At 40.5% G+C, this 18,036-nt stretch overlaps 1 protein-coding gene across 2 annotated transcripts in view; it reads right to left on the bottom strand.

Annotated features, from left to right (window-relative positions):
• Positions 1-13,699, bottom strand: part of FRMPD4 (FERM and PDZ domain containing 4) — a 553,304-nt gene extending 539,605 nt beyond the window's left edge. For both annotated transcript variants that reach the window (XM_044286281.1, XM_044286283.1), the window contains exon 1: positions 13,368-13,699. In XM_044286281.1, the coding sequence (XP_044142216.1) occupies positions 13,368-13,408 (41 nt within the window). In that variant the 5' untranslated portion in view covers positions 13,409-13,699. The remainder of the gene's footprint in view (positions 1-13,367) is intronic.
• Positions 13,700-18,036: the final 4,337 nt, after the last annotated feature.

Genomic DNA, 18,036 nt, shown 5'->3' with positions numbered 1-18,036 from the left:
GTTGTAGGTTTCCTACTGGTCTTGCCTCACATACCCCGAATTTTCGCTCTAGATCCCGGATGCCTTGCAGTTGGCTTGGGGATTAGTTTGTACATGCCATTCAAATTCCTCTTCTACCCTACTTGGCTTGGTTTTTGCCCACTTATAGGCCTACCCACGATCATGGCTTAGGGCACACAACAAGCCATTTAGTGAGGTCAGCTAAGACACGCCTAGCTGGGTTAGGTTGTTCCCGTTGTTTTCTCCCTAGGGTTTCCGGATACCTCTTGGCCGTAGCCATGACCACAAGTTGGTAAGGCTGATTAGTCAGCCTGCATTTGTGGGAGGGGCGGAGGCTCTTCATATACGAGCCACACCCTCACTCACAGGTGTGTGTTTTCAGGTGCCCCACCCTCCCTCCCTTATCTTCTCATTTCCACAGGGTATGCCCACTTATAGGCCTACCCACGATCATGGCTTAGGGCACACAACAAGCCATTTAGTGAGGTCAGCTAAGACACGCCTAGCTGGGTTAGGTTGTTCCCGTTGTTTTCTCCCTAGGGTTTCCGGATACCGCTTGGCCGTAGCCATGACCACAAATATATATATATATATACATTCATGGATGTTTGGGGCACATCCATAAATATACATATACATACCCATAGACAAAACCAATAAGCCCACCAGTATAAATATATATATATATATATATATATATATATATAGAGATGTATGCTGCCAAGGGGGCTTACACCCATCTCCATGTATACCCACAGGTCCCACCTGTACGAGCCCATAGACAAGGGCCAATATATATGTACAGTATATATGTAGAGGCATATATACATATATATTTAGGAGATATGCTTATACAGTGTGCTGCTTCTTCACTTTCTTCAAACTACATATATATTTAAATATAACACTTCCCTAAACAATATACATATAATCTGAAATAATAATGCACTCATTGCTGTCTGGTTCAACATCGAGGTAGACAGAACATGGTGCACATCACTTGATGGTCTATCTACCTCCTTGGTGAGCCAGGCTGCAATGAATGTCCCGCTACTGCCATGAATGGCCTTTTTAGATTGAAAATTTGATTGACTGGTATGAAATCATTTTATGCTCATTTTTTGTATATGTTAATATTTGTAGGTATATATACTTGTTCCTTCCCGTTTGTGTGAAGTTGCAATTGAGGATTGGTGGGTCCTAATTGCAAGCAGTTAGCAGTGGAGTGGTTTCCTCGATCAAACCATTCCCCATGTACTCTCAGTACAGTTACATTAGAAAGCCCCAAAAGGTTAGCAGTATTTGAAATACTAGCTCTGGTTAGACCAGAACCAATGATCATAGAAAACAAACCAGCTCACCCTGCATATGGTGTCTCCCGTGCACGGACCGAACCAGGCAAGCTCTCAAATAAGCAAAAGTAGAACAGATAGTACAGCACTTTAGGGGGGATATCGATGCTCCGTCTTTATTGGTACAAACTACAAACACATACAGTGGACCCCACTGCACATTTGCACATCCTAGTTGACGAGTTTCGACCAGTAACTGGTTGTAGTCGGAACTGACGGAGCATTGATTTCCCCCCTAAAGTGCTGGACTATCTGTTGCACTTTAACCAATGATCATGCCTTGTCCAAAAAATCATTCATATTGCTTGATTTTTCCAATTCTAATGTGGATCCACAATAAAAGTAATCCACAGGGAATTTGCTCACCTGATAGTATGCTGTACTTCGGGGGTCATGTGTCTAATTTCCATACAGGGAAGCTCCACTCATGGGAGGCCAGGTAGTCTCTAATAAAGTAGCCAGTCAGTGTGCATGTATTGTCAAAAAATCTGCATAAAAATACTTGTATTATGGGCTTTGTTTCAGTTTTGATGTTTTACATTTTTATTTCATTCTTTGTTTTATGTCTGACTTTAAATTAAAAAGGGGCATGAAGGGTCTTAGTTATGAAGAAAGATTAGAAGAATAAAATGTATTTAGTCTCGAGAACAGAAGGGGGAACATGATTAACCTATACAAATATATAGATGGGCCATACAAAAAATATGGTGAAAAACGGTATAATGTAAAATGTCCTCAAAAGACAAGGGGGCACTGCCTCCGACTGAAGAAGAAAAAGTTTAGTCTCCAGAAGCGTCAAGTCTTCTTTACTGTAAGAACTATAAATCTGTGGAATAGTCTGCCTTAGGATGTTTTCACAGTAGGAACAGTGGATAGTTTTATAAAGGGATTAATTCCTAAAAGTAAATGACATTAAAGGGATCCTGTTATCAACTTTATGCTGTCCGTACAGAGGGCAGTATAAAGTAGTGACAGAAATGCTGATCTCAGCGGTGTGTCACTCATGAGCTAAAAGTGAGTGGTTGCCAAAACCAGCATCATAATCATTGCAGCCCAGGCCTGGAAAAGAGTCAGATCTACCTGAGAAGAGTCCTGGTTATTCATAATCTCCTGCTCTCCTGCCCATCTGCTGATGACTGACAGTCTGTTACCTAGTTTTCTCCCTTTCCTTTCTCTCTAGGAGACAACTGCCAATTATCAGCAGATGGATGGGGAGAGCAGGAGATTAGGAATAACCATGACTCTTCTCAGGTAGATCTGACTCTTTTCAAGGCCTGGGTTGCAATGATTATAATGCTGGTTCTCAGCAACCACTTACTTTTAGTTGATGTGTGACATACCAATGAAATCAGCATTTCTGTCACTATTTTATACTGCCCTCAATACGGTCGGCATAAAGTTAATGACAGGTTCCCTTTAATGTTTATGAAAATATGTAGAAATCTGAGTCTTATTTCTTTCTGGGATTCACATACCCACCTATCCCTTGGTTGAGCCTAATTGACTTATGTCTTTATTCTACCGTATTAACTATGTAACTCTTTGCCAAGGCTACCAAGGGTTAGCATCTTTCTGGCCAGGAGTATTAGCAAAATCAAATTTTAGTTTGTACTACTTTGTAAGTGAAATCTGTTTTTGAAATCAGCTATAATTTATACTGACATAGAAATCCACAGATAAGATTTGTTGATAACATTTCACCCTTAAGGTCCCTTGACACAAGACAATTATTGGGCTGCAAAGGTGCGGCCGATCACCTGGTGAACTAATTGTTTATGCGGACACTACAATAATTCTGAATGGGGACAAGAGATGCCAGTAGAAATCCCTTGTTCCTATAGTGCAGGTGATTGCAGCAGGAAAATGCAGCTATCACTTCCCCTTACAAGTGGGAAATTATCTGGAACAAATGGTTCTGTCCCAATCATTGCCTGCTCTTTAAACCATTTATATTTCCTTTTTTTTCCCCCCCTTTTCTGTACCTGTGTGTACTGTGAAAAGTAAATCAATGAAGGTTCCTACAGAATACAGAGGTCTTAAAAACCTTAAGGAATTGATACAACTTTTCACTACACACAAAAAAAAAATAACATCTGCAGTAACTTTAATCCTCCTTTGACTGAGGAGTACCTATAAAATACAACACATGAAGAGTAACTGCCAAACTTGGTGACATCAGTTGGCTTAGTTTTTTCTTATACATATAATACAGTTTCTATCTAGTTAACATTTTAGCTATGCGAAACAAGGCTGAGCTTCAGAGCAATTTGGAAATAAGCAAGAATGATACAAATTAGATTTTTTAACAAACTCAGAATTTGCAAGAACAACTACTCTACCACAAAGCACAATACTTCTTATAAAATGTTCTCTAGTAGTTGTCAAAAAACAAAACAGATCATACAGTGGATACAGTAAAAGGTGGCAGCCAACAAGGAGATGCACCCGACCCAAGTTTAAATCCTGGAGCTGTCCACACAAGCTAGTTTACCATGCACTGCAGCCAAGGATAATATTTTGAATCAAACTTTATGCGGACACAAAAAAAAATCTCACATCTCCATTTGGAAAACAACAGTCTCAGCAGGATTCACGCAGTTGAGGCTCCTGTATTAAAATACAATTCTCACATGAATTCAGCATTATGAACCATGGGAGATAGAAGGATATTACGTGTAAATTCAAGAGAGAGAGGCTAGAAGCAATGTTTCCCTTGTGAATACTGGTATGGATAATACTTAAGTATGAAGGGAGCCACTTCCAATGTCGAAATTGTTGTGTCCATGTCACAGTTAGGCGCTCAGAATGAAAAATACATGTTTTAAAGTGTTTGTTGTTAAACCTAGTAGCAATGAACATTTATAGAGCATCTGACATTGTAACATAACAACCACACATTCAAGAACAAAATCCGTGATTTTACCCTGCTAGATTGAATGAAGTAAAATCCACAGACTCGAGTTAGGCATGAATAAATTTGTCCCAAAATTGAAAGCTCGGGACCTAATGCTAAACCTACCTGGGCTGTATGGGCAATACCAGGAGCAAGTGGGCAAATTACAGGAGTACCATTGAGGTACTTGTGGTCCGCTGCAGCCATCCTCAATTGTATGCATTTTTGCTGGGGATTGCCATTACCAGCGGGCCACAAGTGCAGAATCTGCCCCCAGTGTATAGATGCACCACTGCATATGGCGTTGAGCACGTCCTGCTTTTTATTACCACACCAATCTGTAGTTTGTATATTGAATTTTTTGGAGGTGTAGAAACTCCTAGTCTGAATGTGCCTTTATTTCCATCCACAGGCAGCATTCTGGTGCACATGTGAGGCCCGGGCTATATCAGCCAGTCTTGGGTGGGGCTCAGAGCTCTCGCCCTTCTCCCACTGTATGCATGGTCACATGCTGCAGGTTACTGGGAGATTCACTGTGAGTCGGACCTTGTGCTCCTGTAATTTGCCCACTTGCTCCTGGTATTACCCATGCGGCCCAGGTAGGTTTAGCGTTAGGTCCCGAGCTACTTGAGAAACCTTGGCGCGGTGCTCGGGCTCAGCCATGTCCTCCAAGCAGGATATGTTGGCTAATCTCTCAATTTTATACCAGTACGAGTGTTAGTAAGACCGCAGTGTGCACCTGTCTTTGTTTTGTTATAGTATTATCACTACACTATAGAGCTGCATGCCCAGTTACTCAAAAAATAATATGAGACTTCTGCTATATAGGAATACTTACTACTAGTAAGTATTCCTATACAGCAGAAGTCTCTTTTTTTTTTTTTTTAAGTAACTGGCCATGCAGCTATATAGTGTAGTGGTTAACATTCTGGGCTGTAATCTAGAAGGTTGTGAGTCCGAATCCCGCCAGAAACTTTTCAGAAATAGAGACTAAATTAGATTTAAATACACTGACTCAAGCATTGAGCTCAAGCACACGTGATATTCGGCCGAGCATAGCGATGACCGAGCTGAACTGGTGTTCGGCCGAGCATGCTCGCCCAACACTACTGTATACCCATCGTAGCTTCATCAGTTTACAGCTCTTAGATGCCAATTGGCTTTAAGGAAGACTCATCACCTCCTAACATGTCTGTTTTAGTAAGGACCTGCATTCCCCATGTAATAACAATTCAGAAAAATCTATTCTTATGACTCTATGCTGTGCCATTCCTTTATTATTTCTACTAGAAGTTGTAAATTATTACTAGCAGTTTGCAATGAAGGTCAAGATGGGTGTTACCAGTTGGGTGTGCGTCCCTACACAGTCTGACATTATCCAATCAGTGTTCCCATTGTCAGACTAGTGATTAATTCACAATTTGTAGCCGGAATAATATAGGAATAGTACAACATAGAGTCATAAGACTAGATGCAACAGAATTGTTGTTACATAGGGAAGGTAAGAAGTTTCTAAAACAGACATGTCAGGGGATGTTACAGGAAGTGGAATTCGGTCCGAATTTTAGGAAAACTTTAAAGGGAGTTTGTCACCTCCATATGGCCATATAAAGTGCTTACATGGCTCTGTAGCAAACCTATACAGGATTGTAACGGTACCTTTGTCTTTGTCTTTAGACTTGCACCAGCAGGAAAAACTAAGTTTAATTAATATGCAAATGAGCACTCGCAAGTGCCGAGGGGCAGCGTTCAGTGTGTAGGTGCCCAGGCTGCTTTGCCTTCTTTTCACTTTTCTCCTCCCCAGTCTCTGCCTTTGCCCGTCCTCCAAGTCTCTTGCCTCATTGATAGGGCAAAGGAAGAGGCTGGGGAGGAGAAAAGTGAAAAGAAGGCAGAGCAGCCTGGGCACCTACACACTGAACGCCGCCCCTGGGCACTTGCGAGTGCTCATTTGCATATGAATTAAACTTAGTTTTTCCTGCTGGTGCAAGGTCTAAAGAAAAGAACAAAGGTACCTGTACAATCCTGTATAGGTGTGCTACAGAGCCATGTAAGCACTGTATATGGCCATATAGAGGTGACAGACTCCCTTTAAATCTAAACAAAGTTGAATTTCCTTGAGCTTCTTGGTAACAAATCATTTTTCCTCAAATTGCGGCTGCAGTTGTCTTAGAAAGAACGGGAAAAAAAAATACAAATACTCACCTCATTCACTTGCTGTGCATTGAAAAAGGCCTGCTGAAGGACTTGCGCTGAGCATGATGACGTCACCGCGTGCTCCCAGCATTATCACATGGTGACGTCATCACTGATTGTTATTGAAATACCTATGGAAAAATATTAGGTTATTCAGTTTCTCTTCAATAGTTTACTGTGGGCTCAGGGAGTCTTAGCCTCTAAAGCTATGATTCCCCTATACAGGAGGAATAGTAATGCCCCATCTCCCATTGGATACAAAAAGTTGCCCAAATCTTGCATATAGAAGAAATTTGCTCCCTGGATCTTCAAATTCCCCAAAAAGGGAAAACAGATCTGGAACCAGGGTCAGACTGGCCCACAGGCGTACAGGCAAATTCCCTGGTGGGCCCTGAGCAAGGTAGGCCCCTAGTCCCCTACCCCCTGAACAAGTGGCACATAACACAGTAGAATTACTGCACTACATACATATATTCAATGTACAGCACCTCAACCAGCCTATGTTCATATAAAATACTTTATAGATTTTTAAAGAAACTCCCCAGTTTATTATTATAGACACGACCAGAGCTGAGATGACTTCTATGTATAGAGGAAAGCTAGCCAGTGTCCTCTTCTCCCCAGGACCTACCTTCTCAAAGGTGCTGCAGGGACCCCCATATTCAATCATATGGTAGCATCTTGCTTCTGTGTGAACAGGTAATATTTGAATGTATCCGTACGGTGGGCCCCCAATCTAAATTTTGCTGGTGGAGCCTAGGCATCCCAGTCCTACACTGTCTGGAACCCTCCAATCTTTACATAACCCCAACACCACCTCACTTATGCAGTTGCTTCTGCAACTTCCTTCAGATCATGGAGCTTGTTAAACTTAGCTAATTTGTCCCAGTCTACAGTTACTATAACCTGCCTGTCTACAGATCATTACCTTATGAGATCCTGACTAACATGCCTAGGGAATGCATTCTGTGATGTTTATCCATTGTTCACCAACTGTTACCCAGTGTTAGGCCTCATGCACACGGCCGTGTTCCGCGGCCGAGAGCAGTCCGTGGTAACACGGCTTGGATTCCTGTTGAGAGCAGGAGCACACGGCGTATAGTGTATTACTGTAGTGCAGCGGCGGCATGAAGCGCACGGCGTCATAGCAACCAATGACGCCGTGCACTCCTGCTCGCAACAGGAATCCAGGCCGTGTTACCACGGACCGCTCTCGGCCACGGAACACGGCCGTGTGCATGAGGCCTAACTCTGGTCTTTTATAATTGTTTCACACTTTTTTCTTTCATGGAACTTGCACAATGCCATAACTAAGCATGTATTGTGTGCCTTATAAAATGTAATTAAGGAAAAAACTACAAGGAAAAACATAAGGTTATACATATTCTAGCTACAAATATGAAGTATTGGACAAAAATACTTGGCAGACGCAGGCCATAAATAGTGTAAATTATGCAGATTTTTTTGGAGCAGAATTGCGTGAGGAAAATCCACAGAATTTACAGTAACAGCTAAGAGGATGAGATTTTAGTTATCTCCTCCACACAATGCAGAGATAATTCACAGTCCACCAGTGGTGCAGATTTTAAATTCATAGCATGCCAATTTATGTTTGTGGATATCTGCCACGGATTTCACCCTTGGCACTGTATGGGGTGAAATCTGCTGCAAATTCACAGAAATCTGTAGAAAAATGTGCATGATTTGAAAATTTTGCTGCTACATATTTTGACCATATCCACTTTAGATTCTCCACAACAGACTTGCCATGTGAGAACATACTGTTAGACTGGACACTGTAAACCCACCTAACTTTCACAAATGAACATCAATTTGTATTACGGCAAAACATAAAGGTGCTTAGGGTAGAGTCACATCAACGTTTTGTTTTCTGTCCTTCTGATCTGTTCGAAGAACAGAAAAAAAAATAGATCCTTTATTTTAGGCATCCGTTATACAAATTTTGCACTAGTCTAGTTTTTGCCATTTCCGTCTGATATTTGTTATTATAGATGGGAGAAAAAGTCCTCCAGGAAGAACGTTTTCTTCTGTCTAAAATAACGGATCTCAGACAGAAATGGCTAAAAAGGATGTAAAATTAGCATAACGGATGCTTAAAATAAAGGATCTGTTTTTCTTTTTATTTTATTTTTCATTTTCTTCTGATGGATCAGAAGAACAGAAAACAAAACGGTGATGTGACTCTACCCTAATATAGTGCAGTTCCCAGCTTAAACATGGATTTTACAAGGAAAGTCCTTCTGAATTTATTGTTCCAATATTCTGAATGAAAAATACTGAAAACTAAGCATTAGTGTTGGGCGCGAATATTCGAATCATGAATATTAATCGCGAATATCATAACTTTGAGAATTCGCTAAGATTTCGAATATAGTGCTATATATTCGTATTTACGAATATTCTAGATTTTTTTTCCATCTGAACCCTCCCTCCCTGCTTCTTGCTTGTGAGCCAATGAGAAGGCTGCAGTGTCTTTGTCTGAGCTTAGCAACATCCCTAGCAACCAATAGGAAAGTTTCCTACCTCTTACTATATAAGAACCTCCCCAGCAGCCATTTTCTAAAGTTTATTGCAGTTATGAGAGAGACAACAGTGTCATTGCTGTGCTCTGTGCTTTGTTGTATTACATTAGACAGTTACCATATTTTTCACCCCATACGACGCATTTCCCCCCCTCAAAAGTGGGGGGAAAGTGCCCCTGTGTCTTATGGGGCGAATGCTGCCATCTTACATCGCAGTCTGCGATGCTGCAGCATCGCAGACTGCGATGTATCAGCGGGGAGGGAGGAGGGGCTGGAGTCCGGGAACTTGCGGCGGGGCCCGGTGCAGTCACTGTGCTCTTACACCGGGCCCCGACGCTCACAGCAGTATTTCTAAACCATAATCCTTAACCTCTTAATAACTTTAACTAAAGTTGCGCTCTCCCCTGTATCAGAACTTACTAGTGAGCATCCAGAGCAGGCAGAGCGGCTGGCAGCGTTATGTCACTCACTGATGTTGCGTGCCTGCTCCACCTGCTTCATTCATAAAGTGGGAGGAGCAGGCACGCAACGTCAGTGAGTAACGTAACGCTGTCAGCCGCTTTCCCTGCTCCGGATGCTCATTAGTAAGTGCTGATACAGGGGAGAGCGCAACTTTAGTTAAAGTTATTAAGAGGTTAAGGATTACTGTTTAGAAATACTGTTGTGAACGGCAGGGCCCGGTGTATTGGGGGACAATGTTATGGGGCGGGGAATCTGTGGATGACACATATATAGCAGTGTCATCCACAGATCTCCCCCATAACAGTGTCATCTACAGATCCCCGACCCCATAATAGGGCCATCCACAGAGGCCCCTCTCCATAAAAGTGCCATCGACAGATCCCCCCATAACAGTGCCATCGACAGATCCCCCCATAACAGTGCCATCGACAGATCCCCCCATAACAGTGCCATCGACAGATCCCCCCATAACAGTGCCATCGACAGATCCCCCCATAACAGTGCCATAGACAGATCCCCCCATAACAGTGCCATCCACAGATCCCCACATAACAGTGCCATCAACTGATCCCCTCAATAACAGTGCATCATCCACATATCCTCCATAATAGTGTCATGCACAGACCACCATTAGTTCAAAAGCACACCTTTTGGTTAAAAAAAATGTGTTTCTTATTTTCCTCCTCAAAAACTTAGGTGAGTCTTATGGGCTGGTGTGTCTTATAGGGCGAAAAATATGGTAACTTATATATATAATTCAGATAGTCAGTGTAGGTTAGATTGATCTATAGTGTAGTTGATAGGTTCCAGTGCAAGGTGTTAGGCAGTGTAATAGGTTCTGCTGTCCATACATACATGCTACAGACATAGTGCTGTGATGTCACAAGTTGTACGTATTGCAAAAAAATATGCACATCATTAATTGCCGAAAATTCACAAGCGCAAATATATTGGAGCACTCTATCTGCATATAAAGCTATTGTAATGTTCTGCCGTGCCAACCATTTTCTCCAGTCTCAGGAAACTTATACCAGCTTGAAAACTGTAACATAAGTGACCCACGCCTGGATTTCACGCGCATTACGCAAATATTACATTGCCGATTTTCGCAATCAAGAATATAATCGTGAATTATCGAATTCTTAAATATATGATATATATTTTACAAAATATTTGCAAAATATAGCAAATTCGAATATTGCCCCTGCCGCTCATCACTACTAAGCATGCATATTCAGAATGGAGTGTTTCTTTGATGTATGTTAGTGGTGAGCGAATCAAGCTTCGTTCCTACAATTTGTTTTAATGCTGTATAGAGATTCCGTATAACATTAAAACAGATTTTAGGAACAAATCGGATCTTGGATCCGAAGCTCGATTCGCTCACCCCTAATGACTGATGTCAATGAGTAGACATTTGCTGTGTGCAGAGGCTTGATTATAAGACATGGGGGAATACAGGCAAGTACTATCTGCACCACTGGAATTGGAAGCACTTCTTTATAAATGTTGTGATCAGAGCTAAATCCTTTAGGAAGATTATCCACTCAGAAATCAGAAAATCCTGCAATGAAAGCACTTTTATTCCCCACGTTTCAGAACAACATCAACATAACGGCTGATTTCTTGACAGCAAATCTTATGTTTGCATCTGGAGTTGTAAATAGCTTCAGATGACGACTGTAATTACTGTCCTTTTAATGACTTTTAACAACTTTTCAAGACTGTCAAAATCATATCTCGCTAGAAATGAAAGAGTGAACTACACAGACCTATAATCTTTTTATGCAAGTAATTAAACGAATGTCCTATGAAGAGGGATTTAATTCCTTTAAGGTTCTTAATTAGACAAGCATGCTGTTGGGAAAAAAGAGTGCAACGGGACAGAATAGTAAGGAATATAGGAATATGCCTGGTTCTTATTACATCATATATTATCAAGTTTAAAAAAACGATTGCAAATTTGCTATAGCCTAATAAAAGATTGAAGATCTTTTTATAGATTTAAAACGACTGTAATACATAAAATACTCAAAAGTATATGTTATTTTATATTATATACCACTATGGCTCATCAAAATACATAGGGGGTCATTTATTAAACAGAAATATGTCTAATTTAAGAGTATTTCTAGCGCAGAGGTCCTTTGCGCCGCAATCTGTAACTTCTCCCCACTCATGGCAGGTCTAAAAAGTGGACATGGCGTGGTCGGGGACTTGCCGGCAGATCCATCTCATTTTCTTAATGGTCTACTTGTAAGACAGCTAGGAAGCCGTCTTATGTCTAGAAGCGGGTATGTAAAGGCCGATGCCTCTTTATAACTTCAGCGGATCCACTGCTAGTGCAGAGCCTTATTAAGACCGGCATCTAAAAAGCCAATCTTAATAAATGGGCCCCATATTTTTTATCTTTATTACCATATCCAAATTAAATATTTCTAAAATTGAGTAATTTACACTACTATATAACACTATGTTAATGCTCATATTACAGTTATAATGCTTGCATTATAAAAATTATAAAAAAATATGTATATTATGGTTCTAAATCCTAAAAGGTTCTCTGCCAATAGCACTGAGACTGGGTGTACTGGACAATTAGGAATATGAAAAAAGTTCAGGAAAAGTGTGGGCAAAATAAAAACTGATATTATTTCCATTGCTTCTCTAATAAAAGGCCTCGGTGATTCAGAGAAATTCCTGTGAGCTTCGTGCATTCTTCATATTAATGATAGTCAAGAGGTTATCTTAGAACACTGCTTTAACGTGACGTGTTCGGTTTCTTACCGTAAGCTAGTACACACACTGCACTATATAAAATAAGTAGGCCCGTGCTGTTCACTCCTCTGGAATTATCTTGTAGCAACTGTTGCAAAATACGAATGTGTTTGTGTCGAGGTAAAGCAGCAGACCAGAAGAGTGTTCAGATATATGAATGCTAAGAAACTTATTAACCATTGTGCTTTTACAGTGAGCTAACCTTTACACTGCCACAAAGATGTTTGCCACATTGATTGAGGCCCGAAGAAGTATCAAGTAAAGTCATTTCTCTATATCAGCTGGGATCTGTCTAGCAATCTATTTATAATCTATCTATCTATCTATCTATTCATAATAGTTTTATCTATCTATCATAGTTTTATTTATCTATCTATTATAGTTTTATTTATCTATCTTAGTTTTATTTATCTATATATTATAGTTTTATCTATCTACTGTATCTATCTATCTATCTATCTATCTATCTATCTTTCTAGCATAGGTCTATCTATTATAGATCTATCTATCTATCTATCTATCTATCTATCTATCTTTCTATCATAGGTCTATCTATTATAGATCTATCTATCTATCTATCTTTCTATCATAGGTCTATCTATTATAGATCTATCTATCTATCTATCTATCTATCTTTCTATCATAGGTCTATCTATTATAGATCTATCTATCTATCTATCTATCTATCTATCTATCTATCTATCTATCATAGTCCTGCAGTATATTAAATAGGTTATATGTGTACTATAACATACTTTACATTCATAGCAGTTAGCAACCAGTGGTATAGCTCTGTCTGATCTCTGGACATGTCCATTGTTAACAGCAATGTGAAGATTCACCCCCAGAGTGAAGATGCTAGACACTAAAGCAGACTGTGGCTAGCTTCGGTTTGTGCTCCCATATAACTCCACCGAATAACAAGGGTCACAGAAATTCAAACATGAAGTAAATAGGAAATAGGTCACAGGAATGAGATGGCAGCTTTGGTCTATTATCAATGCGAGACCCTGATTGTTACAATGCTAGTCCTGCGACTGCAGATTGCATGCCTTGGCTTATACCCCCTCCCCCCTCTTTAAGGAGGTACAGTAGCACTGGACACACATGCTCCCCATCCATACAATGTGACAGTGGTAAACTTACCTGGATAGCTTAGCAATCTTTGCAAAGCCAAACACATCCATGCATGCAGCTGTGCTCTATTCTCCCCTTCCTTCAGACAAGCAACATCCTGCTGTTATCAGAGGTTTCTACCAATATTGGATGTCTTCTACACCAGAATGCAGCGCAGTATCATCCAAGGTCTGCAGTTTGGGAATGAATCACTCAGAAATACCATTGATTCTATTTTTTGCATCCAGCCAATATGACTGTGGAGAGATGTCAATATGACAGTATCTAATCTTCAAGCTCCTTGCAGCATGTCTTATTTACAGCGTGCTATTGTACATTGTGTCCATGTAGCTCTTTTAAGCATCTTTGCTGTGCTTTCTTCATTGAAGACTGCTGATCCCAGGCAGTGAAAGAGAAACAAAAGGGGAGGAGGTAGGAGCAGCCAGTGTGCATGCAGTGAAGCAGCACAGAGAGCGGAAGCAGAGCTCCAGAGATGCAGTAAATCACCCCTGCCTCTGCATAATGCTCACACTATAACCTTCTGCTCTACAAGCCCTCTGACATCACTCAGCAGCCTTAGGCTTCCCTGGTACTCAACATACACCTTTCCACACTTGGATAAGGCTAGTGTTTGGTTGACCTAATGCTCTGTATAAATCAAGTCGGTCTTCCTTAAAAGCGATCTTGCCAGAAATATAGATATTTCCAGAAAATGAAGGTCAGAATAAATAATAGGACAATACTATACTAATGTCAAAATACTGTGTCAAACATGTCATCAAGTGAGGAATAGTTTAGTGCTCTCATTAAGAGAAACAAAATAAGAGTATTGTAGGTTTGATACCTTTTAATGGCTAACAAAAATAGAAGTAATGATGTTACATAGCGAGCTTTCGAGACATCACCAGTCTCTTCATCAGGCTTACTACAAGAATATATGAAGAAACAGCAATATATATACAATAAGAACAGAGGCATGGGGAAAATGAATGGACATTTGAAAAAAAAAAACAAAAACAGAACAACATATTAAAGATCTTGAGAATGAGTCCTTAATTATCTTACAGATAAGGGGTGTGAAAGTTTTATGGTCTCTAAATTGATGTTATCTCAGAGACCTGGTGCCCCGACTATGTCTATAGAAGTCTCTTTAGATCTTGTAGTGTGTCATAAATCCCAGGGACAAATTCAGTCCAGTATTCAAAGTGTCAAGCAGTGTTATAAATTTGTATTCCCAAATTCTTCTAGCTTTTTGGGATTTGAAGTTACCTTTTAATATGAGAACTTTCATGTGTTCTACATTGTGTCCTGGGGTACAGAAATGCTTAGCCACAGGAAAGTGTAGCTTCTTCTCTTTAATTGTGTGGCGGTGGGACCTCATCCTTGCATTGAGTCTCTGTCCTGTTTCTCCAACGTAGAGGCCTCTAACAGGACATTTAGTGCAGAGAATCAGATAAACAACATTGGATGTAGAACATGTGAATGTCCCAGGGATCCTATATTCCTGCTATGTGTTGGGGATCCGGATTTTATCTGTTGTCATTATATGGGAACAGGTTTTGCATCTTCTTATATTACAGGGATGGGTTCCCTTTTCTGTGGTACATGGCCTTGAACTTGATCTGATCAGAATGTGCCTTAGATTTGGAGGTTGTCGGTAAGCTAGTAAGGGGGGGTCTGGGAAGATTATTATGATGTCATCAATTTCATGAACATTTCATGAACAATTCAACAAATTCCATCCCACCATAAACCTGACCCTCAACTATTCCCACACAGAAGTCAGCTTTCTGGACACTACCATAAAACTTCAAGACAGCTCAATACAGACATCTCTGTATCGGAAACCTATTGATCGGCCTACATACCTCAAATGGGACAGCTTCCACCCCAAACATATTAAAACGTCCATCATCTATAGTCAAGCCGTCAGATATAACCGAATCTGCTCCAGCCCATTAGACAGGGATGAGCATTTACAATATCTGAAAAGGACATTTCTACACCAGGGCTATCATCCTGCTTCGATTGAAGATCAGATCACAAGAGCCACCAAGATCCCCAGAAGTCAACTTCTCCAATACAATGAAAATAAACAGAACCAGCGCATACCTCTGGCTGTGACCTACAACCCACAACTAGAGGTACTGAGGAAAACTGCCAAAAAATTACATCATGTCCTACGTAAGGATGAACGACTAAAAACAATCTTCCCAGACCCCCCCTTACTAGCTTACCGACAACCTCCAAATCTAAGGAACATTCTGATCAGATCAAGTTCAAGGCCATGTACCACAGAAAAGGGAACCCATCCCTGTAATATAAGAAGATGCAAAACCTGTTCCCATATAATGACAACAGATAAGATCCGGATCCCCAACACATAGCAGGAATATAGGATCCCTGGGACATTCACATGTTCTACATCCAATGTTGTATTCTGATTCTCTGCACTACATGTCCTGTTAGAGGCCTCTACGTTGGAGAAACAGGACAGAGACTCATGCAAGGATGAGGTCCCATCGCCACACAATTAAAGAGAAGAAGCTACACTTTCCTGTGGCTAAGCATTTCTGTACCCCAGGACACAATGTAGAACACATGAAAGTTCTTATATTAAAAGGTAACTTCAAATCCCCAAAAGCTAGAAGAATTTGGGAATACAAATTTATAACACTGCTTGACACTTTGAATACTGGACTGAATTTGTCCCCGGGATTTATGACGCACTACAAGATCTAAAGAGTCTTCTATAGACCTAGTCGGGGCACCAGGTCTCTGAGATAACATCAATTTAGAGACCATAAAACTTTCACACCCCTTATCTGTAAGATAATTAAGGACTCATTCTCAAGATCTTTAATATGTTGTTCTGTTTATTTTTTTTTCAAATGTCCATTCATTCCCCCTATGCCTCTGTTCTTATTGTATATATGTTGCTGTTTCTTCATATATTCTTGTAGTAAGCCTGATGAAGAGACTGGTGATGTCTCGAAAGCTCGCTATGTAACATCATTACTTCTATTTTTGTTAGCCATTAAAAGTTATATAACCTGCAATACTCTTATTTTGTTTCTCTTAATGAGAGCACTAAACTATTTTTCTATTGGCTAACACGGTACCAGACTTTTTCCTTTTTCTTTCAATCAAGTGAGGATTAATGCATGTAGAAAACAAGTGACAGCTTTCACAGGTGCCAATGGGTCAAAGTATGACAAGATCCTTCAACCAAAAAGTACAATTAGCTCTTCAGTAGAGATTATAAAGAACAATAAGAAAAGTCTGAACAGGGAACTACCTTAGTGTCATCCATTTGTCAGCCCGAAAGACTAAAGGTGATGCACATATTGGAGAAGAGATGCCCCCAGATATGTGCTCATCACACCCTTATGTCAGCAATACACCTTTTGCACAACCAGACTGCTAGCCTAAGGAGCTAGCCTAAGCCAGTCCAATTACATGGATAATACCTACTGAAGGAGTTAGTGTTCCCCTCCTTCTTAAAGCCATGTCTCATTTCCTTATTGCTGTGGGGGTTCCAACCAGGCTGATTTGATTCTTAAGAATTTGATTAATTTAAAGAACTACCCAACACTAAAAACACTGTTTTGACTGGGGGTAGAGGCTATACCCATTCCTGTAACTTCTAACTCTCATGGGTCATTCATGTTACATATGGGTTAGGCTCTGGTGAAACATAAGGTTTTCATATACTCTGGAAAACCTGCTGATAGAAAGTATACAATAAAAATTTGGTTTGATAATTTACAACTGTGTGCCATACAGTCTGAGACAGTGAAAAGCATAGTTAAAATTAACAACATTTTTGGGGAAAAAAGGCATGTTGTGAGAATACCGCTTAGTATACCCTAACTGTGCACTAAAATGAAATGTGAACATAATGGAGGAGAATTACTCTGAGCCAGAAATCCGGTGCAATTTGCACACACACACACACACACACACAAAAAACTCTACACTCTTCATCACTTGCCAAAAACGGGGGCATGGCCTAGCACAAAAAGACATGGATTTCTTCGTAAAGAGGTATGGCTTCAATGCATAGCCAAGTGCAAAAAATGCACCAAAATATGGTGTAAACTTAGACAAGACCAGGGATGGGCAAACTGCGGCTCTCCAGCTGTTCTAAAACTCCCAGTCTGCCCAGTCTGCCTACAGCTATCAGCTTATAGCAGGGCATGATGGGATTTGTAGTTTTACAACAGCTGGAGAGCCGCAGTTTGCCCATCCCTGGACTAGACTAAGGATCAGCAACCTCCGGCACTCCAGCTGTTCAGAAACTACAACTCCCAGAATGCTTTATTCACTTCTGTGGGAGTTTGAAGAACAGCCAAGCATGTTTATCTGCTGGGAGTCATAGTTTCACACAAGCTGAAGTGCAAAAGGTTGCTGACCCCTGGACTAGACAGCCCATAGGTCCCCCACAGTTTATCATCCAACATCAGCCACTGTGATAATTCTGGATCATTTTAAATCTCAGTTTATATGGTCTTACTTGTAGTCAGTATTAGTAAATGTGGGCCAGTGTGTCAGTTTCAAAATGTGACATGCACAGTTCTCCTTGGTACTTAGGCAGGCCAAGATTGATACCTCCTGCACTAAATAAGTCACCTTTAATGTGGTTGCTTAGGTATTGAAAAAGTATGTTGGACAAAAAGATTCCTTTCAGAACTACTTA

Source organism: Bufo gargarizans, chromosome 3 (genome assembly GCF_014858855.1).
Source record: "Bufo gargarizans isolate SCDJY-AF-19 chromosome 3, ASM1485885v1, whole genome shotgun sequence".
Lineage (NCBI taxonomy): Eukaryota > Metazoa > Chordata > Amphibia > Anura > Bufonidae > Bufo > Bufo gargarizans.
Note: the sequence above shows the minus strand (reverse complement) of the source record. Positions and strands in the feature narration are given on the sequence as shown.